Source organism: Globicephala melas, chromosome 15 (assembly GCF_963455315.2).
Source record: "Globicephala melas chromosome 15, mGloMel1.2, whole genome shotgun sequence".
NCBI lineage: Eukaryota > Metazoa > Chordata > Mammalia > Artiodactyla > Delphinidae > Globicephala > Globicephala melas.
Window position 1 is genome coordinate 9,225,897 of NC_083328.1, and position 21,691 is coordinate 9,247,587.

The following is a 21,691-nucleotide window of genomic DNA, read 5'->3' on the forward strand; positions in this document are numbered from 1 at the left end:
CCTAAAGGCTGGGTACATCTGTCACCTGCACGGTAAAAAGTGGCTAAAAGCAGAAACTCTGAAGTAAGACAGTCTGGGTGGGCACCTCAAAAACTGTGCAAACTGGGCTTCCCTGGTGGCGCAGTGGTTGAGAGTCCGCCTGCTGATGCAGGGGACGCGGGTTCGTGCCCCGGTCCGGGAAGATCTGACATGCCGCGGGGCGGCTAGGCCTGTGAGCCATGGCCGCTGAGCCTGCGCGTCCGGAGCCTGTGCTCCGCAATGGGAGAGGCCACAAGAGTGAGAGGCCCGTGTACCACAAAAAAACAAAACAAAACAAACAAACAAACAAAAAAAAACTATGCAAACTTGGGCTAGTTAACCTCTCTCTGTCTCAATTTTTCATCTGTAAAGTGGGGACAATAGTAATCGTTATGATAACTCTTCCATCGCGTTATATGCCACGCACTGTAGTAAGTGCTTTATGAATAGTTACTCTTCAATTCTCACCGCAGGCCTATAGAGGCAGGTGTGGAGAGGATTAGTGGGTGAATATAAATAAAGTGCCTAGAATCGTGCTTGGCACGTGGTAAACACTAGATGACAGTGCAATTACTCACGTTATCATTATTATTATTCTACATGACTGAGGGAAAGACAAAGCCCCCAGAAGACCGGCTCCTGTTTCTAGCCTGCAAATGTCTCCCCAAACGTCTCCAGAGGTTTCTGAGCACGTGAGAGGGCTCAGACTCGCCAGGCCTGAATGTAAGCTCCACGAGGAGAGGGGTGCAGCGGTGAACAGACTCCCCAGGGCCAAGACCATAGCTTGGTCTGTGGTAGGCCCTCAGGAAATATTTGTTAAATGAGTCAATGAAAGGGAATTCTCCAGCGGTCCAGTGGTTAGGACTTGGCACTTTCACTGCAGGGGGCACGGGTTCAATTCCTGGTCGGGGAACTAAGATCCCACAAGCCGAGCAGTGCAGCCAAAAAAGAAAATTGAAAAAAGGGTCGACGAAGTATTGGGGCCATTTGCCCCAACTTCCAATCTGCAGTATCAGTTCCTTCTAAGACATCCCGACCTGGTGGCCACCCACCCTCTGCTTGCACATCTCACGCAGTGAGGCCGTCACTACCCGCTAAGGCAACGTCCTCCTTCTGGATGGTTCGGATGGAAGGCCCTGTCACTTCCACTCTGGGGTCCCGGCTCTGCCCTCCTCCAACGTAGAAGGTGGTGAGCCTCTCTGAACCTCCCCCTGGCCATAGAGGATTTCCAGGCTGAGTGTCTGTCATCTCTCCCTTGACTCCCTGTGGCCTATTCTCAACTCAGCCCCCAGAGGGATCCTGTTAAGAAGCTCTGTCTGATCTTCTTTCACCTCCACTCAAAACCCTCCAGGAGCTTCCAGCTCAGAGGACAAGCTAAGATCTCTTCATGGCCAGCGAGGCCCTCTACAAGGCCACCTCCCACTGCAAACCGCTCTCTTTCCATCCCTGAGTGAGAAACTCTGACAGTCCCTGACAGTTTCTGTTTTTATTGGTCAAGAATTCTTTACAAAATCCACACACACTCATCCACACACATACCAGATGCCTCCCCTGGCTTGGCCACCCCCTGCCCTGCTCTCTCCTGGGATCAGACCTTCCTGGCCTCACTCAGGGATGCCATCCTGCAGCCCGTCCAGGCTACCAGTGGAGGAGCAGAGAGAAGGAACCTCCTTTTCTCCTTCCCGGCTTAGAAACAGAAGCCTGTGCCTGACCTGTGGGGGGAGCAGGTGGGAGTGACAAGGAAGCATCGTCCCCTTCCCTCTTTCAAACTCCCTGAGTTGCCAGCTTAGGCCCCCAAGTGCCACAGCTGCTAAGGCCTTGGGATCCTCTTCTACTTGAAGCTTCCCCGTCCCCATTTTGCAGACTGGAGAATGGAGGTCCAAAGAGGGAGGATGATCTCCCCAGGTCACAGCATTGTTGCTATAGTAGAGCAGGGACTGGAACTCAGTTCTTCCCGGCTCCCAGGAGATCAGAAGAAACCCTGCTTGAAAGCCGGACCCGGAGCAGGAGGGGAGTGCCCAGGGAGAGCAGCCCCAGGGCAGCTGAGTGAGCAGCACGGTCCGGCCAGCACTATACAGATTTGCCAAGGGTGCCCTCTGTGACTGCCCGCGTGGCTTGCTCGGGTATACAGTCTGGGTCCGTCAGGATACTGGTAGATGTACTCAGCTGGCGTAGGGAGTTCAGAACAGCTGGGAAGAGAGAGAGAGAGGGAGAGACACTTTCTGGGGTCAGGGCCCTACCCTTGGATGCTGAAGACAAAGGGATCGGGGGAGGTACTAGTTAGCAAGACTGTCAGTCATGCCCTCCTAGGATCTCTGTCTGCAGATGTCCTGGTGGCCCATCTGGGGGCATGGTGGGGATGGACAAGACCCTAGGCCACAGTGAAGACAGGCCGGACCTGGGGTCTGAGTAGGGTGGAAGCCCCTGCCCGGAGGCTTGGCAGGTGGCTCACGTACTTGGCCGGAGAGCAGGCAGGGAGCAGTACTGGTCCAGCCAGGCCAGTGAGGTCTGGCGGAGGCTCTGCAGGCTTGCCGTAGACACCATCCCATTGAAGGATTCGAACAGAGGCCGGATGAGGATGCTGAACTGGACCCAGGTCAAGGAGCAGTTCTGTCATCCAGCTGGTACCCTCACCCATTTCACATGTAGCCCTGACATCTGGCTACTGTCCAGCCTTGAACCCTAAGGACTCCTACTGTAGCCGCCCTCCCATACACTAAGGCCCTCCCAGCTCTCTGGCTCTCAGGCCCTTCCCCCAGCTCCTCCAGGACCTTCCTTCTGGGCTGGCCTGTCCCCCATCCCTGGGCTTCCTGCCCTGGCTCAGTCAAGGGCTTGACCAGGTAAGGGAGTGAGAGATTCTATGTCTTCCCACAGGCCCACCCCAGTCATGTTACTCCAAGTTTAGGTTCTCCCAAACTGCCCCTGGGACTTTCTGAGGGCAGGGCTGTGGTCCCCTCACCCAGGGGGCTCCCCCTCAGTTTCCCTCTGCTCCCAGCCCACCACTGGGTAATGCTGCTGGCCAAGATGCCAGGGGCCTTGAAGAGGGGGTAGAATCGGAGCCCTTTCCTCTGGGATCAGCTCTGAGACCCTGCCCGGCCCGGGGAGCAGAGCCTGTGTCGGGCCCAGCCTGGTCCGGCTGCAGCGCTCACGCCGCCACTGGCCAAGTGAGGATACTACCCAGAACTTCCAGTTATGCAGCGTGCGGGTCCGGACATAGTCATCGAACATGTCTCGCATTTGGTCGAACCGCTGGTGTGTGATGGGCACTCCCGTAGCAGGCAGCTGCTGCTGGCACAGGCTGGGGGCACGGGGCAGGTCAGGGCGGGGAGTCAGGCAGCAGGCCCCCTGGCCCAGCGCCTGCAGGGCCCCCCCACCCACTTGATGGCGGCATTGAGCGCCTCGATCTGGTCCCGGAGCTGCTGGGCCTCCTCCTGCTTGGCGGCTCGCTCCTGCTGCAGCATGGCGATGTACTCGGCTGTCTTCTGCAGCGTGGTGGCTTTGCTCATCTACGGCAGCACCGTAGGGCTGGGCTCAGGGACTGGGGGTCCCCCACCCCGGGACCCACTGAGGCACTGGGATGGGAGGAGGCAACCGGGTGTGTGGAGGGCCCTGGGGTGTTCCACGATGGGGCCCTGGGGCTCGGAGGTGCCAGCCTGGGCTGGAGACGCACCTTGAGGTTGGGTTGAGTGCTGAGCGTGCTCACCAACCCGTGCAGAGTGTCAAACCCCAGCTTGATGTTGAAGCGCCGCTTCTGCTCCGCAGAGATGTGTGTGATGCGCCGGTTTTCAGTCTGAGGGGGCAGAAAGCGGGGTGAGCCTAGGAGGGGGCGTGGGAGGGCCTGTGGGGAGCAAACAGACCTTAGGGTGAGAAATGGTGCCACCTTGTTGTCCGGATGGCCCCGGCTTAGGATGCGTTGAGGGGAAGAGGTGCACACGCTCAGAGTCCCCGGGCCCGGCAGGGAGTTGAGCTCCCCAGACAGCCGCTGCTCACCACCTGTGTCAGAGACAGACAGACCCACAGACAGACCAACACAGGGGAGAGGGTCCCATTTCCCTGGCCCTCTCATCCTGGCCCCAGATGTAGTCCCCCCTTCTTCCTTCCCCTCCCTCCCTCCCGCAGAGCTCCCCGATCCCTGCAACCCCTCTTTACCGCTGGGTGCTGGGGGCGAGAGCCGCTCCGCTTTGGGGACAATCAGGGGCCTGGGAGGGGCCAATGTGGCTGGACCCGGAGGTGGTCGGGGCGGTGTAGGGGCCGGGGTCGGGGGAAAGAAGGTGCAGGGGAACTCGGGGGCTATCTCCTGCTGGGGTGGAGAAGGGCAGAGAGTCGGGGTGAAGCCCCGGGGTTCACCGCCACCTCCCAGTGCCCGCCATCTTACCGGGGACCCTGGGGACCGGAGGAGGGCGCTGGACACAAGCGCAGGTTCCAGGGCTTGCTCAGGCTTGGCTGTGCACAGACAGAACTGTGAGGGCTGCTGGGGCCCCCATCCCATCATCTCCCAAGACCCCGTCCCTCCCCTCCTCACTGCCCACACCGCTTTTGGGTTCAGGGCCCAGGTCCCTCATTCCCTGCCACCTGCCCTCCGGCTGAGCCTACCCCTTAGCCTCCACCCTCTAATCCCACAGGCTCCCCGCTCCGCATCTGGTCTCCACATCCCCTTCCCAGCTCACCTGCTGTGAGCAGCTGTGCGAGGCAAGGATTGTTGCCCCCGGCAGTGGCAGGGGCCAAGGTGGGGGGGCTGGGCCTCCGCCCCCTGGGGGACTGGGTAGGGGGCTTGCCTCTGGGCCGCGTGCCTTGGGGCACGGTGAAGTGAGGCCCCAACGGGGGCTCCGAATACCCCGAGGGTAGAAGGTCTAAGGGGAAGGGGGCGGGGGCAGGGCCTGGACCCAGCTGCGGGGTGGGTGCGAAGGCCGTGGGAGCAGATGGCGGGGACACTCCCGGGGCAGGAGGAACAGGAGGGAAAGAGAATCTGGGAGAGAAGACAGGCTCTTCCTGCAGCATAGCAGGCAGTGGAGCCATGGGAGGGAAAGGGGGTGGGGCACAGGGCTCCAGGCCAAGCCCCTTGGCAGGGCTGGGGTATTGGAGGAGGGGTGGGCGTGCGGGAGTGGGTGGGAGCTTGGGCTTGGGGTCTTCAGGCAGGAGGAAATCAGAGCTCAGGAAGGCACTGGAGTCCAGAGGGCCAGGGCAGCTGCTCCGAGCCTGGTTGGGGGACAGAGGGCAGGGGAGAGAGCTAGCCTTTCTGAGGCCTCCCAGGCAGCCTCTTGCCCTGCCTGAGCTCTGGACTGGGCACTGGGAGAGTTGGGAGAAATGGTCCCTGGCCTCAGACACACACCCCAGGAAAATTATAATGTAATGAGGGGAAAGAGTGGAACCCATTTATGCACAAATTAGGCATGAGAAAGAGCATCAATCTTCCTGCCTGCCCATTCGTTCACCAAATAACTTACCAACCCATCCATCCATCCATCCATCCATCCTCCATCCATTCACCGACCTATCTATTCTCTCATCTATGAGCTAGCTCATCTACCTATATTTCTACCAGCCTACCAGGTATTAACCCATTCACCAATCCATCCAACCACCTATACTTCCTTCACTCACCCACCAACCCACCCGTAGTCCATCCATCTATCCACCATCTGTACCAGCCGCACATCCATCCACCAGCCCATTTATTGATCCACCAAACTACTTACTCATTTACAGATTCATCCACCAGCCCATCCATCCAACCAACCACTCACCTACCTATATATATATATATACCAAGCTGTAAGCATCTACCCCCATCTACAACCCAGTGATCTCTTCTCCAACACACCCATCCATCCACACACTCATCCGTTCACTCACTTGCTCACTCATTGGGCAACCATTTACCCAGTGCCGTTAATGTGCTTGAACTGTGCTAAGTATGAGAAGATGCAGCGGTGAGTAAAGCATAGCCCTTCCAGCAAGGAGCTCACAGTCTAGTCAAGGAGAGAGACCTCTCAAACAATGAACTATGCTAGTGCCTGAGAAGTCTCATAATGGAGGGAAAAGGCAACCATCCTAGCATCACGGGGGCAACATCTGAAGTGGGCCTGGGAGTTCCTGAACCAAAATGATGGAGTCGCTGCTTCCTAACTGCACACGCTCGGCTTCGGCCTCCCTGCTTCCGTTCCTGCTTCTCCTCCCTCTACTGGTCTCTTCTTCTGCCCAAACCCAAGTCATTCATTAAGGCCCAGAACTCCCCCCTCTTCCAGGAAGTCTTCCACAAGCAGCCCAGCTCCACGCTCCTCTGTCCTCAGGCTCCCCCCCCAACCATCTTGTCAGTTCTGCTTCACGAGGGTCTTTCCTCCCCAGCTGAACGGTGCCCTCCTGGAGGCCACAGATGGGGTCTTTCTCCCCCTCCAGTCTCTCTCGATGGACTGAGCATACTCAGGAAGTACCCTGAATACCTCCGGGGTGTGGGCAGGTGAGCTGGGCAGGGTGAGCTCACCTGCAGGCGGTTATGTCCCGAGAGGTGGGTCATGCCCGAGCAGGCAGAGGGCACCTCCGAGCCCAGGATCCCACTGCTGAGGCCAGGGTCAGCCATGGGGCCGAAGCTGGGGGGCTCCAGGAAGCTTGAGGGTGTAGGTGTCTGTGGGGGGCGGTAGTTGGTGAAGAAATCTGTAATTCAGACACACAGGGTGGCAGCTGTCAGGGTTAAGGCCGCGGCTGGAAGCAGCGGGCTGGCCCTGTCCCCAGGCTGGGCTGGCAGTGGGGTGGGGGCCGGTGAGGGAGGGGGGGCCTTCCACAGGAGATTGTGAAACTGGGAGAGTTTCTGTCTCACTCAGGGGAAGCCACAGCAGAGGCTCTGGTGGGATGGGCCTGAGTGGGAGACAGCAGGGGGATGTACGGGGGTGTCAGTGGGACACCCCAGGAAGCAGCCTTCCCACCGAGCCCCAAAACTGGCTCCAGAGGCCCCCCTTCCCCACCCCCGGCCTGGGAATCCCAGGCCTTGTCTGCTTCTGTTACCAGCTCTGCTGGGGACGTGGTGGGGCGGGGTGGTACTGGTACTGGAGACTACCGGGGAGGGAAAGGGTGGGGTCCAAGGGGAGGAGGTCTAGGATGGGGAAAAGGGCATCATGGCGTCAGGAGTTCACGGAGTGAGTTAGGGGTGAGAGGGGTTAGAAGGTCAGTGGGTCTGGGACAAGTCGGGTTTGCTGGAAGGTCAATGGGTAGGGCTACAAGGACAGAGCTCAGGAGTGTGGGTGAAGGGACTAAGGGGGGTCAGAGCAGGGGTCAGAGGGTGGGCTCAGAGCGGGGGCAGGAGTGAGGGGGTGCTGGAAGGCCTGGAAGAGCTGGCGGGGAGCGGGGCAGCCAGATTGTTTGAGGTGCGGGTTGTGTAAGCCCCAGGCTATTCTGGTTTTGGGAAGCAGCTGCCTGCGGCCTAACCACATCCCGGGCCTGGGTGCGCCCGCCCGCCCGCTCCCTTCCGGGCACCTTTCTCTGACCCTGAGCAGCCTCCTGTCTGCACCAGCTCCCAAGGCCTCCTGGTCTGGTCAGACGCGACCCCACTGGCCTTGGATGGACCCCAGCCCCCTGGCCAAGACCGGAGGTCAGGCCTTTCTCCCGGGGGCCCCCTCGAAGGAAACTCAGGAGTGGGATAAGCCAGCACCAAACCTCGAGGCTGACCGGGTCTTATTTGTGCATCTCATGTGACTGGGGGCCCGTGTGCTGCTGGATGGCCGGCTCTGCGTGTGTCAGTCTCATGTAACACCTGTCTGTCTGCCTCCCTGTGTGTCGGTCCCGCTGTCTGGAGCTCTGTCTGAGTCCGTGTGCACCTGCCCTGGTGTGAGGTGCTCAGTGTGTACATGTCTGCCCTGTGCCCACCTCTGTGTGTGTCTGTGTGTCTTTCTCGGCCACAAGGGCCGAAGGGATCTTCTTGCTGTCCTCCTGCCTCTCTTCCACAGAAGGACTGGGTGGCAGCGGGTGAGCGGCCGCCGATCCTCCACCCCCGGCCCCCAGGGACCACGGGCCTCATCACGGAGCCCCGGGATGCTCAGGGCCACAGAGCAGCTGCTGCTCACCGTGCCGCCCACTCCCCAGAACCCGGTGGGGCTCACAGAGCAGCAAGCCCAGCCCAGCCTGAGTCACCACGTCCCCTCACCACGGCGTGTCCCCACCCCACGCCCACAGAAGGCACTTCCGAGTCCCAGCCACCCGCGGAGCCCTCCCACCCCCCTGTCGCCCCCACTGACCTGCCATCCCCTGGCTGAGCCCCTCCCCCGCCCGGTGCTTCCCCGAGGGGCCCTCAGCCAGCCTCTCCCTGCTCCCTGAGCCCCTCCACCAAGCCCCCTCCCTCCACAGAGTTATGGCCCCCTCACTAGGTTTCCTCTCAAGTGAGGAGCTCTTGGGGGCCAAGCGGCAGCCCTGACGGCCCTGGCGCTCCCTGTCCTCCCAGTTCACGGGGCGCTCAAGGGGGCCACACTAGCCGCCTCCCCTGTGCGACCCACACCCCCTACCGTAGGTTGCCCTCGCTGGCCCCCACTCTGGCAGCCACCCTGCACCGAGAGAAGTCGCTTCCCAGCCCCGGTCGATCAGGTTTTGCCCAGAGCCCGGGTTTGGGGGGCAGCGGCTGGGCTCCTACCTGCGGCAGGGGTCTGTGTGCCCAGACGGGGCTGCTGCCCTCCCAGGCTGGTCTGCTCCCAGGGCACTGCCATCAACACTGCTGTCCCCGCAGCCCCCAGCCCCCACCCAGGCAGGCATGGGGGTGGTTCCTCATTCCCTCGTCCCCGCCCCATAGGCTTTCACCTCTTAACTGACAGGCCCAGGACCCTGCCAGTCAGGAAGGAGTGGAGGGGTCACCCAATGCAAGCCTTTATCCCAGGAGCCCCCTTTCTGCACCCAGGGCCTCAGCTGAGACAGGCTGAGCCTCCACGTCTGACCCCCAGCACGGCTCCGGAGCCCCCTAAGTGTGTGGCTCTCAGCAGCAGTCTAAGTGAAGGAAGCGATGCGAGAGACAGGCTGCTACAGAGACAAGAAGAGACGTCGGCCCACATGTGCTATATAGACATGATCTCTCCGGAGGGACGTGAGAAAGCGGCGACTGGTGGCCCTGGGGTTCAGGAGAGGGAGCCAGGGCCAAGGGCTACTTTAAAGAATGCTTTGTAAGATATGATTCCTGGGGTTTTCTTAAAAATAACATAGGAGGGGAGAATTGGGTGAGGTCTAGATGAGATAAAATGGCCAAGAGTTGATAAATGTTGACGTTGGTGAGGATTCCATGAGGGTCAGTGAACTCCTCTCTCTCCCTACCTGTGTGTATGCTTGAAATGTTCTTTAATAAATAGTTTTTTTAATGAATTATATAAATACTGATAAATAGACCCAAACAAAGGAGAGCCATCAAAGACCCTCTCTCCCCTGAGAGAGTCCCAGCATCTACTGCTCTCCTGGGAACTCCCCAGAGCCTGCAGCTTCAACGCTCCTGGTCCCCTGTCCCCTGCCAGGTACCCTGTCTGGCTTGCTCTCACCTGAGGCCACGGCACCTGCATCCCAAGGCCAGACAAAGGGAGACCAGGAAGATCCCTCAGAAATCACCCAGATCATCTGCCCTCCCAGAGGGGCCTGGGACTGGCCTGAGGTCTCAAGCGTACTGGGGCTTTCCTCCCACTGACCCTGACCATCCACTCACCCAGGAGGAGGGGCCTGCCCCACCTGAGATCTCCATGAAGTCATCCAGGCTGGGCTGCAGAGGCGTCAGGTCTGGCTGGATCATGTCAGCATTGCCAACATAGGCTGGAGGGGGCAGTGGTGATGTCAGCAGCATCGGGCAGGGTGGAGTGGGGGCACCCATGCCTGGCCATCCTCCCTTGGCTGCCTGGATCCCCTCAGGCCTCCCTTTCCTGGCGCAGCCCCTCACCGTCCTCGGGGGGCAGCTGCAGGGGTGTAGGGCTGGGCTGAGTCATGGTGAAGAGTGTGTCGGAGATGTCGGACAGAAAGCAGTCGAGATCCAGAAGCTGCCGCCCGCCGGTCTCCTCCTCTGGGCCCGCCAGCAGGACGGGCACCACGCTGGTGAAGAGCTGCTCGCACCATCGCTCCGGCGGCTGCCACCCCCCTTCCACCTGAGGAGACAGAGCTGTCAGCAGCCCCAGGTGGGCTCCACTGCCCTACTCCTTCCCACCGCCCCCTGCCTGGGGGATGAAGTGGTCAGCCATCCAGGGGGCCTCTCTGCATACAGCCCCTCCTCTCCTCTCTCCGGTGGACCCAGTTTGCTGCCTGAAAGGCTAGGGTCACCCCACTGGCCTCCAACAACTCCTCCCAGGAGAGAGGCTGGGGTGGCCTGCTGAAGAGATGAGGGTCCCTTCCCGCCCCTACACTTTTCCCTACCTGGGTCCCCAGTTCTTAGAGCCCCATGCTTCCCCACCACTTGCTTAGTGAACCAGAAGGCTTGGGGTCTTCCCACCACTGCGCTCCAATGCTGCCCTTCCCAAGGGGAGAAAAGCTCAATTAATCAACCAGAGGACACACCCACTCCACTCACGTCCCACCCTTACCCCACCACCACTGCCTCGCCCACCCGGAGGGAAGCATCCATTCTCTGGGTCCAGGGAGCACCCACCTGCTTTGGGGCCAGGAGATCCCCTTCCCTGCTGGACTTACGGAGCTGCAGGAACACACAAAGGTGGACACTGGATCCCTTTCCGCTCCTCCATCGCTCCCCGCCAAGGCCTCCCTACTCACTAGCTCCCCCAGATCAACCGGATCCCTCACTTCCCCACGGAAGCTCTTTGGCCCTGGGAGGTAAGGAGGTTGCGAGGAGGTCCTGTGGCCACTGGGTGGCGCTGTCGGCCTGGGTCTTAATGGAGGACAGGGTCGGGGTCGGGGTCGGGGTCGGGGTTGGGGTTGGGGTTGGGGGGGGAAGCCCTCCCGGGCTCTTGCAAGAGAGGCCGTGGCCAGAAGTCGCAGGGGAAAGGGCCCCCCACTGACCCGCTTCTTGTAGTAGATGCGCCACTTATGGTACTCGCGCATCACCACCTCGATGCGCCGCTTCCAATAATTCCCCTCCAAGACGACGGCCTGAGGAGGGCCGGGTAGGGGACTCAGTGCGAGGGGCGGCATCGACCCCACCCCTCACCCAGTCTCCCTCTGGGCCAGCCCCTCCCGCTCAGCATGAGGAGTGATGGGCAGGAGGGGCCTGGCTTGGTGGGGCGGCAGGTGGTTGGTCCCGTGGTCTCAGCTACCTCCGGTTTCCGGTGCTCATCAGCCTCAGGCCCCTGCAGGGGGGTCACGAAGCCACACACGGGGCTCTTCCTCCGCTCCACATCTGAGAGAAGAGCGCCAGGTCAGGGGTGTCCAGCTCCCTCATCTCCCATCCAAGGGGACTGGGACTCAAGTGCCACACTATGAAATCCTGCTTGGCCTTCCATGCTCTGATTAAGTGCCACCTCCCCCAGGAAGCCTTGCTGCCTGCTCTAGCTCTCCCAGATCTCCCTCTTCTATGAGACCCTGTAAAACAAACCTCCCACACCCCATCTGCCCCCTTGGGAGCCTAGTAGGTGTGCAGGCAATGCTTGCTGAATGGCATTGTTGGGCCACACGAAGTTAATTGCCCCAAGAAGGTCCTGGTCAGGCTGGCGAGCTAGAGGTCCAGAGCCCTGGTCCCCTGCTTCAGGATACCCAATTCCATCTGAGAGCCACCGCTGGCCCACTTCAGGCCACCTGCCTGAGCCCTTTCTCTGCCTCCTCCACTCCCATCCCTGTCTTCAACCTTATCTCTCTCCAGGCTCCTTTTTGGCCTATAAACAAATTCCAGGCTCTCCTTTACCTCTCCAACCTTCCCCTTCCTTTGCTTCCCAACAAGCTAAATTTCTTCCCATCACCCCTTTGCTTTCCTCCCAGACTCTGGCAGACCTGTCACTCACCACATCCACCTCTGCCCTCCCAGTTGCATTGTCACCTCCGGTACCTCAGCATCTGCCCGCACACCCACCCCGCTGGCCCAGCTCCTGAACTCAAGGCTCTGGCCCTCCCCAGTCCTGTCCTCCGAGACCTTGGCTGCAGGGCACCCTCCTCCTCCCTAAGCCCCGGGAACCTTCCCTCTGTTCTACCTCCCTGACCACTTTTCACTGGCCCTTCTGCCAGGCCCACTCCTCCTAGCCTCTCTCACCCTGCTCCTTTCCAGTTTCAGACCCATCTTCCAGCTGCCTGGGGAACCTCCATTAGGAAGTCTCAAAACATCACTCTCAGACGTTTGGGAACTTCCCTCCCAAGCCCACGCCTCCTCTGGACTGCCAACACTGCATCCCAGTCTCCCAGCTCCCCACCATCTCCCAGTGTCCCCATCTAATCCTTGGACTAACCCTCTCAATCCCAAGGGTGTGTGGCATTTCTTCCACCGTCCCCTCCCCTCCATATTCTCACCGTTCTCCCTGGTCTGGTGTCATTTCTCGCCTAGACCTCCCTGACTCCAGCCTCACACTCTCCAGCCCATCTTCCTGCTGCGGCCAGGTCAATTCTTCCTAAAGGGCAGTACAGGCCTGAACCCCTCCATGGCTCCCTGAACCTCCAGGATAAAGCCCACACCCCTTAGCCTGGCTTCCAAGCCCTCCGGGACTGGCCCCACTGCTTCTCCTGCCTTTCCATTGCCTTCATATGCCCCACCTTGAAGCCAGACCCGAACCCCGCCCCCCCACAACAGCCCTCTGGTTTTATTCTACGTGGAATCCCCTTCCCTTCCCTCTGCCTCATCACGTCTGCCCGCCCATCAGGATAGCCTAGGGCTACTCCTGTTCTAGGAAGCTTTCCCTTGTCTGAAACCCCATGGTCCCATGTGCCTCACTTTCCACCCTGCCTTGGCCATTTCTCTACATGCTGGCCTCTCCGTTGGGAGTGAAGGCAGAAGCTGTTGCTTTTAGCCCCAAATCCTTACATCTGGCACAGAGCTTGGCACACAGCAGTCCAGGCTGCGTGGACTCCTGGGGGTTAAAGCAAGGAGGATCTCAGAGTATCTGTTCCTGGCTGCCTAGTTGAGGATATGAGCACCAGGAAAGACTGGGCTTGCCCAGGGCCCCCAGAGAGTCAGTGCTGAGCAGCCCTGGTCAGGCTCTGCCCTCCCCCACTTGGCAACCCTGTGCTCTGGACAGAAGGGCAGGGATCATGTGGCTTCGTAGAGCTGGGACATGCTTTATTTAACAATGATAAGTTCATCCATTCATGCAGCCTCCTAGGCCCTTGCACCTATGCTGGGATAGATGCTGGGACAGGGGATCCATGAATGGATCGGGGAGGAATCTCCCAGCTTAGTGGGAGAGACAGGAAAGCACACACATCACATGAGCTAAAGCAAGGTGGAGAGTCAGCTCATGAGAGGTGCTCTGGGATATCAGAGGAAATCAGGATGACTTGGGGGTGTGGAAAAGGAAGGGCTCTTGGAGGCCAGGAGCCTGCCGAAAGGGTGGGGGTGTGAGGGGGAGGAGCCAGGCAGCCCTCCAGCAACCCCACTCCTCCCCCTTTCCTGAAGCCCCCCTTCAAACCTTCCGTGTTCAGGGAGGAGGAGTCCTGACATTGGTTAGAGGCCTGCTGTTGCTATTATCGCAATAATAGTAGTAAATCCCAGCAGCTCACCTTCAGGGAGCCCTTGTGTGTTTCAGGCCCTGTGTTGAGATACGGACCATCTATCTCGCTGAAAACTCACAGCAAACCTCAGCAATAGGATCTATTATGATTCCCACTTGACGGATGAGCAAGCACCAACTGGGGGAGGCTAGAGACTTTCCCAAGGTCACACAGCTAGGGTGTGCTGGAACTTGACTCAACCCCTCTCTGACTTAGAACTTGGGGTCCTTCCATCAACTTGTGCCACAAGCTGGGTGAGGACCCCTGAGTGGCATCAGAAATTTCTTCTGCAGAGAGAAGGGTCTGCACCCCATCCAGCTTTGAGGGGAAAGGGTACAGGGTGAAAGCTCAGGGTGGGGTGGGAGGGTGAGGGAGTTAGAGACACCTTCTCCCCCCGGCCTATCAGCTTCCTGGTTTGGGCAGGGCCCGTCCTTAACATTCTCAGGCGAGGGCTGGAAGCCAGCCAGCTGGGAGCAGTGAAAGGAGCGCTGGGCTGAGTTGCAGAGCCCTGAACTCACAGCCAGTCATAGCTCTGCTCCTTTTATGCTCAGTGACCCTGAGTAAGTCACTCGCCTTCTGGGTCTCACTTGCTCATCCATAAAATAGGGGTGATAAAACCTATCTCCCAGGGTTGCTAGGAAGCCTTAAATAAGATGATTTAGGAAAGTGCCGGGCACAAAGATGAATAGAAACCAAAAACAAACAAACAAAAAAACCCCACTTGTTTTCTCTGCTTGAATGGAATCCAGTGGGGCCACTACAGAGAATACCGTGTGTGGTCCCTCCTACGCTGTGTGTTCCCAGCTCAGCGCAGCCTTTGATCCTACAGGAGGACCTTACTGAGCTGGACAAGGTCCAGCACAGGTCTCTCAGCCTCTGCTACCCTGCCATGGGGCATAGGTGGGTTTTGTATCCCCAAATGAATGACCGTGACCTCCTCAAGGGTACATCGGATTCAACCATCATTTATTAAGCACCAACTTTGTGCCAGCCCTGTTCATACCCGTTATCCCCATGCCAGCCATCAAAGTTAGGACTCTTGGCCTCATTTTATAGATGAAAAAATGGGTTCAGAGAGGTTAGACAACTTGCCTGCAGTCACACAGCCAGCAAGGGGCAGAGACAGGGTGGGAAACCAGCTCTGGGTGACTCCAAGACCAGAGTCCCTTCCACATGGCCTCTCTGGGCCCCCTCCCCCCAAATCTCCATGGTGGGGAACCTAAGGACGTCAGTGGAAGGCTGGTAGAGACCCACCAGGATCTGAGTTTCCCCTTTGCAAAGGGGTGCGATTGGCCCGGATAGTACTGAACGCCTCTTTCTACCCTGGCATTTGAGGCACCTGACTACACTAAAGGGATGCAGAATGGGCCTTGAACAGTTCCCCAAATCTCAGCTCACTTTAGGACTTCCGAAGGGTGACCCCTGCTGTGTCCAACTTCACAGTGGAGAGCGCCCTTTGGGACACATCCCCCAAGACCCTCTGGGTTTAGAAGCTGTTGAGGGTCCTGATGCTGGGGACCTGGCCTCCCCCAAAGCTCTCTGTGGCTGCTGGCCCTGAGGGCCCTGGGGGTTTCCGGGGCAGCCCCTTTGTCAGCCCTCCTGCTGGGGCCTGTGGTGCCCACTCACACTGGATATACCAGGCCCTCCAGATGGCGTTGTTGAGGCGGATCTTGTCCCGGCACAGCAGCTTGAGGCCTTTGAAGTTCTTCCACTTGGGAGAAACCAGCTTGCCACTGTCAGAGGGAGAGGGCTGGGTCAGGGGGGGCGTGGAGAAAGGGGATGGTTGGAGGGGGCTGGCTCCACTTTCTTCCCATGCACGAGGCACTCATCTATGGTGGGCAACTTGATGAACACCCCTCCCAAATCCTGCCCCTCACTCTAATCTGCCTGAAATGTCTACCCTGAGAGGCAGACCTTTAAAATACTCTCCCAGGTCCCCACTTGGGGCCTCTGTGTTCTTTGGTGAGACCTGCTGAAATCTGTTTATCAGCTCAGGTGTCAGAAAGACAATGTCCATTGGCCTCACAGGCATCTATCTCATAGGCGGGCTAAGGAGGGTTTTCGCCTGTTTCTTACTTAAGGAAACTGAGGGTCAAGAAACGAAGGGGACATGCCCAAGGTCACATGACATGATGGGGACTCACTCAGGACCTGTGGCTTTTTCTCCACCAGTCTCACTGGCCCCCTTAGGCCTAGGGGATGGGTAAGGTTTGTCTGAGTAGAGACAGAGCCTCTTCACCAGAGGCAGCCTCCAAGCAGCCAGCCACTGCCTTTTCACTGCCCTTCTGGTGTCTGCCCAGCCCAGAATCCCAGGATGGCAATCTGGACTGACCTGGAAGGTGCACCCCTTCCCAGGGGTGTGTGCAACACAATAGCCACCAGGGCCCACCCAAAGGAAGGCAGCTAGGATGGTAGAGTGATGGGCAGGGGGCACCTTGACCCTAACCCTGACCCTGACTCTAACCCTAGTAGCCAATCAAATCCATGAGACGGAAGGGCTCTACCAGGTGAGGGGCTTGACTCTCAGGGTCCTGATGGGCACAGGCCAAGTCTGCCACCCCCGGGGAGCTGGCCTAGGAGGCCAAGATGTTCAGGGTCTTAGACCCCTGCTGGCCCCTCCCTCGCTCCTCATGATTCACAAGCTGGGTTATGCATGAGTCCCCTCTGGCCCAGCTTCTCCAACTCTTGCTCACATGGAAGGCTGAGGCCCCAAGGCTCAGTCTTTCAGAACGCCAGGCCTGCTCTCTCCAGGGCCCTCTCCCAGTTCCTGGGGGTGAGGGGCAGGTGGGTGGCAGTCTGGCTCCTGCAGTCCCTTGAGTGCATGGGTCACTGAGTCCCCTCTACTCTCTGGTCTCCAAGCTCCTGTGTTTGCTCTGGGGTTGGGGGGGGACTGCTACCCCCAGGCACAACAGGCCTCATTACCCAAATAGGGTACATGGGCCAAGCACCCAGGCCCGCTGGCTGGCCCCTTTCCCTCCTGTCAGATAAACACCATCTGTCTAGACAGGAGACATGGAGTAGGGGCACTCTGATACCTCCTGGGCCAGCTTCTTCTGTGGCACCTGGGGGGACTCCTGAGTTTGTTGCCCCAGCCTGTATCCCAGCAACCTCCCAGCCCACTCTGATCACCCCGCGCCCTACCCCCAGCCTGCCTGCCCTCCTTCCTCCATTTCCCTGCTGAGGCTACAGCGTGGCCAGGCAGGGCTGGGGGAGGTGAGACAGTGACATCCACGCCCAGGAGGAAAGGATTTGGTCTGTGCTGGGCCTGTTGGCTGGGAGGTGAGGAGAGGGGCCCAGCCTGGAGCCAAAAGCCTGTGACCAGGGTTCAAGGGATTCTTACAAGCAATAGAAATTCTGGGAATCTTGGGGATGGGATGGAGAAAACTCAGAACACCCCGCCCTCCCCTGCCCACACACACATATCTACCTTGTGGAAATTTCCCTGGAAATTTCCTTAGAGTCCTGCTTGCTCCACCTCACTCCTGAGGCCATTCTTTCCATAGCTAGCCAGCTCTGACCATGAACAAGTGTTTTCTTGGAACTTCCAGAACCTGCCTCCCTGAGGGTTCCACCCGCAGAACCATGGAACACGGGCCTCCTCCCAGTGCAGCAGTCCTCTCTCTGCCCATACAGCCCTGCTGAGGGTGAAAGCTGGTCAGACGTCTACAGGCTGTTCTCCGGGTCAAGCTGGCCAGTTCTTCCTGGCACCTCTGGACTCCTTGCTTTGCTGTCCCTGCCCATCTCCTTACTCTCTTGGGATACCCCAGCTTCCACAATCCTCTCCCCTCCAAGGAACCCCTACAATTAGGGGTCTTTAAGGGCTAAAACACTGTCCCAGTCTGAGCCTCAGTTTTTTCCTCTATGGGGGAACTCAAAGACTCCTCTGACACTGAGCCACTACCATCCCTGGCACTTAGGACCCCACCCGGGGCGGGCCACAGAGGTTGAATATTCTGGGGGTTTAGGGAGAAAGCCCAGCCTTCTCTACCCCAGCTGCCCCTGAATGGGGTCACATCAGCTTCCAGTCAGCCTCCTAGTGTGGGTGGTTCCTGGAGTGTGCTCTGCCCCCTGCCTTGCCATTTCCCCTGAACCTCCCCTTTTGGTCACTGTGGTCTGAGATAGGGGCATGAGCCAGCCCAGGCAGAGCAGTGTGTAATGTAAAGCAGAAAGCTTAAGTTGGGAATGGATGGGAAAAGGGGGACCCTGGGGGAGTCTGGGGAGCAGGGGTGCCCAAATCTGGTGTACCGTGACCTTAGATGCCCTTTCCCAGGAGGTCCCCTGATGTCCGAGGAGGGGCGGGAGGAAGGGATGGGAATTTGAACTTTCCACACAGGTCTGGCGCTCTGGATGATCAGATTGCAACACGACCTGGGCCCGGGGCCAGAGCGTGTGGGCCAAGGTTACAAAGCGTCCAGCCAATGGAGTCGAGGCTGGGCGCCACAGTGGGGGGTGGGCAACACTCTTCCCCAATCCCCACCGCAGCTCTGGATCCCAGTCAGAGCAAGTGCAGGTCTGTAACCAGCGGTTCTCAGAAGAGGAGGAGGAGCCGCAGAGGAAGAGGAATATTTACACAGAGAAAAGATCAAGGCTGGCCGATCCCCCTTTCTCCCCTACGGTTCTCGGTTGATAATTTATCCTGGTCCCTCCGCTCCGGGGAACTTTGCTCTCCGGGGCACTGAGCCAGGACCCCGGTTCGCGCCCTCCCCTGGGACACAGGAGTGGAGCTGGGGCCGGGCGCGGCCGGCGTGCTCTGCGACGCGCCAATCAGGGGTCCCAGGCAACATTAGGCGCTCAGCCTCGCGTGGCGACCCGGGTGGGCGAGGCCACGCCGCCCGGAGACCAGCCCCGCGCGGCCTGCAACACCCACTGCCGGACCACGGCTGGGAAACTAAGAGTTGCGCCCCTCTGGGCCGGCCGGGGCACCCTCCTCCCGCCACCCTCGACCTAGCAGGTCAAGAACAGGTGTTCCGGCAATTGAGGGGTGCAGGCTGGACGAGAGACTGGGTTTCAGTCGACGTTGGCTATGAATTGGGACAACATGGGCGCGAGGTGTATCGCGAGGGTGCAAGAATAGAGCGGGCCTGGGCGGGGACTGCTGCGTTGGGAGCGGAAGGCTGCAGGTTGTCCGGTGGAGTGGCCCCCGGAGTGGAGGGTGGGAATGTTAGGATGGCCAAGGGTCCTGGGAGCGCAAGGGATGCCCTGGGGGCATTCTTTGGGGGCAGAGGGGTCGGGACGGGAGAGAGAGGCCCGCGGTGGGCCTACGGAGGTCGAGGTGGAGGGCAGGAGATCCCAGCCTTAGGGAAGGGGGTCTCGGTGCTGAGGAATGGGAACCAGGAGGCGCGTAAGCATGTCGGGAGCCAGTGGGCTGGGCCGGGGTCAGAGGACGCTCCGGGCTGGGGAGAGGAGGGTATCCAGGATGTCGCCGGAGTCTCTGAGAGCAGCCGGGACCAAGGCTGGGGGCCGGGTGGGGTGTCCGGGGCCCCAGCGCGCGGTGCCGCCATGGAGGGCCGAGGTCGTCGGCCCCGAAGCCCCCCTCACCTGTAGGCCAGGCTCATGCACTCGAAGAGGCGGGTGAGTGTGGGGTCGATGCTGCGCGGCCCGAAGTCGGCGAGCCCCAGGGGCCCCTCCTGGTCGCGCCGCCGGGTCAGCGAGTCGCTGTGCGGCGATGACACCATGAAGTGACCGCTGTGGATGACCTGCGAGCGGAGCAGCCCGCCTGCGCTGCGCCGGGTACTTGGGTCCTCCGAGTCTGTGTCTGAGTCCGAATCCGGGCTGGGGACGACCCGCGGGCCCTGCAAGCCCGCGACCAGACCCGCCAGCGCTCCGGCCGTGGCCATAGCCGCCGCCGCCTCGCCTGGGCTAGGTGCAGCTGCCCGCGCAACCCTTGGGGCCAGGCCGGCTCATTAGCATAGCCCCGCCCTCCAACCACGATAGGTCGCTCGAGGGGCGGGGCCTCGTGGCGTGTGGGAGTGGACGGGGCTGTCTTAAATTAGCATAATCAATGCGCCAGGTGTGAGAACGCTGGCCTGGAGCTCCCGCGGTCTAGAGTTTGGAAGAGGAGGAGGTCCCTATGTCCCCTCCCGTCTTTCCTTATGCTGTAACCACTTGGAGTCCTGGTGGAACCGCCCCTACTTCACCCAAAAGGGGTCTCAAGAAGAGTCGTTCACACTTGAGCCAGAAAGCGCCTCAGTGCCAGGGATTCCTGCCCCCAGGGGTGCCCTCCCGTGAAGCCCCTCACCTAACTACTGCCCCCCTGCTCTCTTTGATCTCCCGGCTCACATTCACTCTCTCAGTGCTCCACGCAGCTGGAAGCACCCACCTCTCAGAAGTCTCGCGTGGCCTACCCACAGGACGGTCTCAATACCTCCAGTTACCATTATAATCATCACTGCACCTGCACAGAGGTCCTGGGGGTTAGATGAGCGTGAATCCTGCCTGGCCACGCAGGATCGTTACCAGTGGTGATGGGTAATCGCTGGCAAGGCAGAGCCTTGGTCACCCTCCCCTGGACATCCCCTAGGCAGGCCATCTGCTCTGGGCCCCCTCCTCTCACCGACCCAGTGGTCCACCTTGTGTTCCTGTTTCTGAAGGCCCTCTTCTCACCCAGAGGACACAAACTAGGCTGTTCGGTCTGAGGCAATCACACCTGTCACCTCACTGGCGCCTTTAACAATCCTTAGAGGTAGAGTTCTTGCCCCACATCAGAGCGGGCACCAGAGTCCACAGGAGTGCAAACAGGCCCACGGATCTACAGAGGGACAGCCACAAAGCCTGGTCTAGAAGAATTCCGGCATTCCCACCCAGGGCTATCTCTGGTTCGGGGACAGGTGAGGGCTGGAGGCAAATGTTAACTTCCCTTGGTTTTGCAGAGGGTGTGGCCTAGTTAACACACAGGAGGGAAAGGGGAGGAAGTGGTCATTTGGGGGCTGAAGGCTTGGAAAAGGTTCCCCCATACACTTTCTTCCATCCCCTGGTAGAATCACACAGCTCTCACAATCAAACAGCAGTGCCCCGAGGGCCCCTGGGACCGCTTGAGGTGCCGAAATGGTTACCCAGGCTGGTCACAGGCCAGCCCTTCCACACACCACGTCCCTTGGACAGGTTCCCTCTGTCCCTGACAAACAGTCACCTCACATTCCCAGGAGCCCCAGCTGCCCTGCTCCACTTGCCCCCTGCTGCTCTCTGCAGGTGTTCATTCTCCCTGCCCACCTCTCCCAAATTCTGGGACTCCTCGTATGCCCACCTCAGCCTGCCTCCTCTGGAGAGAGGGCCCTCCCTAAGTGGCCCTTTTGGGATCCCTGGCACAGTGGATTTCCCTTATGTGCCTGTCTGACTTCTCCCCTGGCCTCTGGGCCCTGAGGCAGAACTGTGTCCTAGAGTATCTGAGCCCCCATGCTGGGCACCCAGGCACTTGGGGAACGCACTGTGGAGGTAGGAGTAGGAAACAGGGCCTCCTCTCCCTTGGCGCCTCCTAGCTTCAGGGGCCCTGGCTTAAGCAGACACCTGAATTGATCCTGCTCTGCCACTAATTCCATGAATGACCCTGGGCAAGTCTCTGTCTTACTGGGGATCTGTCTCTCTGTAAAATGGGGAAGTTGAATTCAGTGATTTCTTAGGGTCCTGCAACTTGAACCACCCTTGGTTCTAAGTCCCTGCTATCAGCATTCCAGCTCACCCTCCCAGGCTCCTCAGGCCTCCTGTCCCCAGGAGAAAATCTCAGAGTTGTGTTCTGTGGTTCAAAAGGCTTTCCTTTGAGCTGGTTCTCAGTAGAGTGGATTATCTCCCTCACCCCTTGCCCTAACCCTCCACAGGCATCTGCACCCCATTTCTGCCCTCCTGAGGGCCTGATAATACCTTTGGAGGCTTAAGCACTGAAAAGACAATCCCTCTGCACATAATTCAAAACAAAACAATACTACAACAAATAAAAGGAAGTCCAAGATAAACAAGGGCCTATTGTATAGCACGGGGAACTATATTCAATATCTTGTAATGACCTATAATAGAAAAGAATCGGAAAAGAATATATATTATATTTATATGAAAAAAATATATACATATAAAGAATATATATAAAAAAATGGAATCA

General features: G+C 59.1%; 1 protein-coding gene across 5 annotated transcripts; it reads right to left on the reverse strand.

Annotated features, from left to right (window-relative positions):
- Window positions 1-1,491: 1,491 nt before the first annotated feature.
- Window positions 1,492-19,515, reverse strand: MLXIPL (MLX interacting protein like). 5 transcript variants are annotated; one of them, XM_060285204.1, is made up of 18 exons: window positions 19,141-19,269; window positions 17,030-17,237; window positions 15,229-15,335; window positions 11,229-11,311; window positions 10,975-11,064; window positions 10,607-10,651; window positions 9,908-10,109; window positions 9,703-9,783; window positions 6,500-6,669; window positions 4,686-5,214; window positions 4,394-4,461; window positions 4,168-4,318; window positions 3,899-4,011; window positions 3,689-3,808; window positions 3,397-3,524; window positions 3,193-3,316; window positions 2,475-2,604; window positions 1,492-2,207 (listed from the first exon to the last, which is right to left on the reverse strand). In XM_060285204.1, the coding sequence occupies exons 2-18, from the start codon at window positions 17,101-17,103 to the stop codon at window positions 2,089-2,091; spliced, it is 2,334 nt and encodes a 777-aa protein (XP_060141187.1). In that variant the 5' UTR covers window positions 17,104-17,237; window positions 19,141-19,269; the 3' UTR covers window positions 1,492-2,088. The 5 variants fall into 5 exon arrangements, with proteins under 5 accessions (XP_060141187.1, XP_060141185.1, XP_030727868.1 ...); XM_060285202.1 differs by lacking the exon at window positions 17,030-17,237 and having other exon boundaries at window positions 4,168-4,315; window positions 19,141-19,515; XM_030872008.2 differs by lacking the exon at window positions 17,030-17,237 and having other exon boundaries at window positions 19,141-19,515.
- Window positions 19,516-21,691: the final 2,176 nt, after the last annotated feature.

Coding starts and splice junctions, on each gene's coding strand:
- MLXIPL (XM_060285201.1), bottom strand. CDS start 19,439: ATGGCCACGGCCGGAGCGCTGGCGGGTCTGGTCGCGGGCTTGCAGGGC. Junction 3,525..3,688: donor GCACTCAACCCAACCTCAAG/GTGCGTCTCCAG, acceptor GTGCTGCCGTAG/ATGAGCAAAGCCACCACGCT. Junction 2,605..3,192: donor ATAACTGGAAGTTCTGGGTA/GTATCCTCACTT, acceptor ACCTGGGTCCAG/TTCAGCATCCTCATCCGGCC.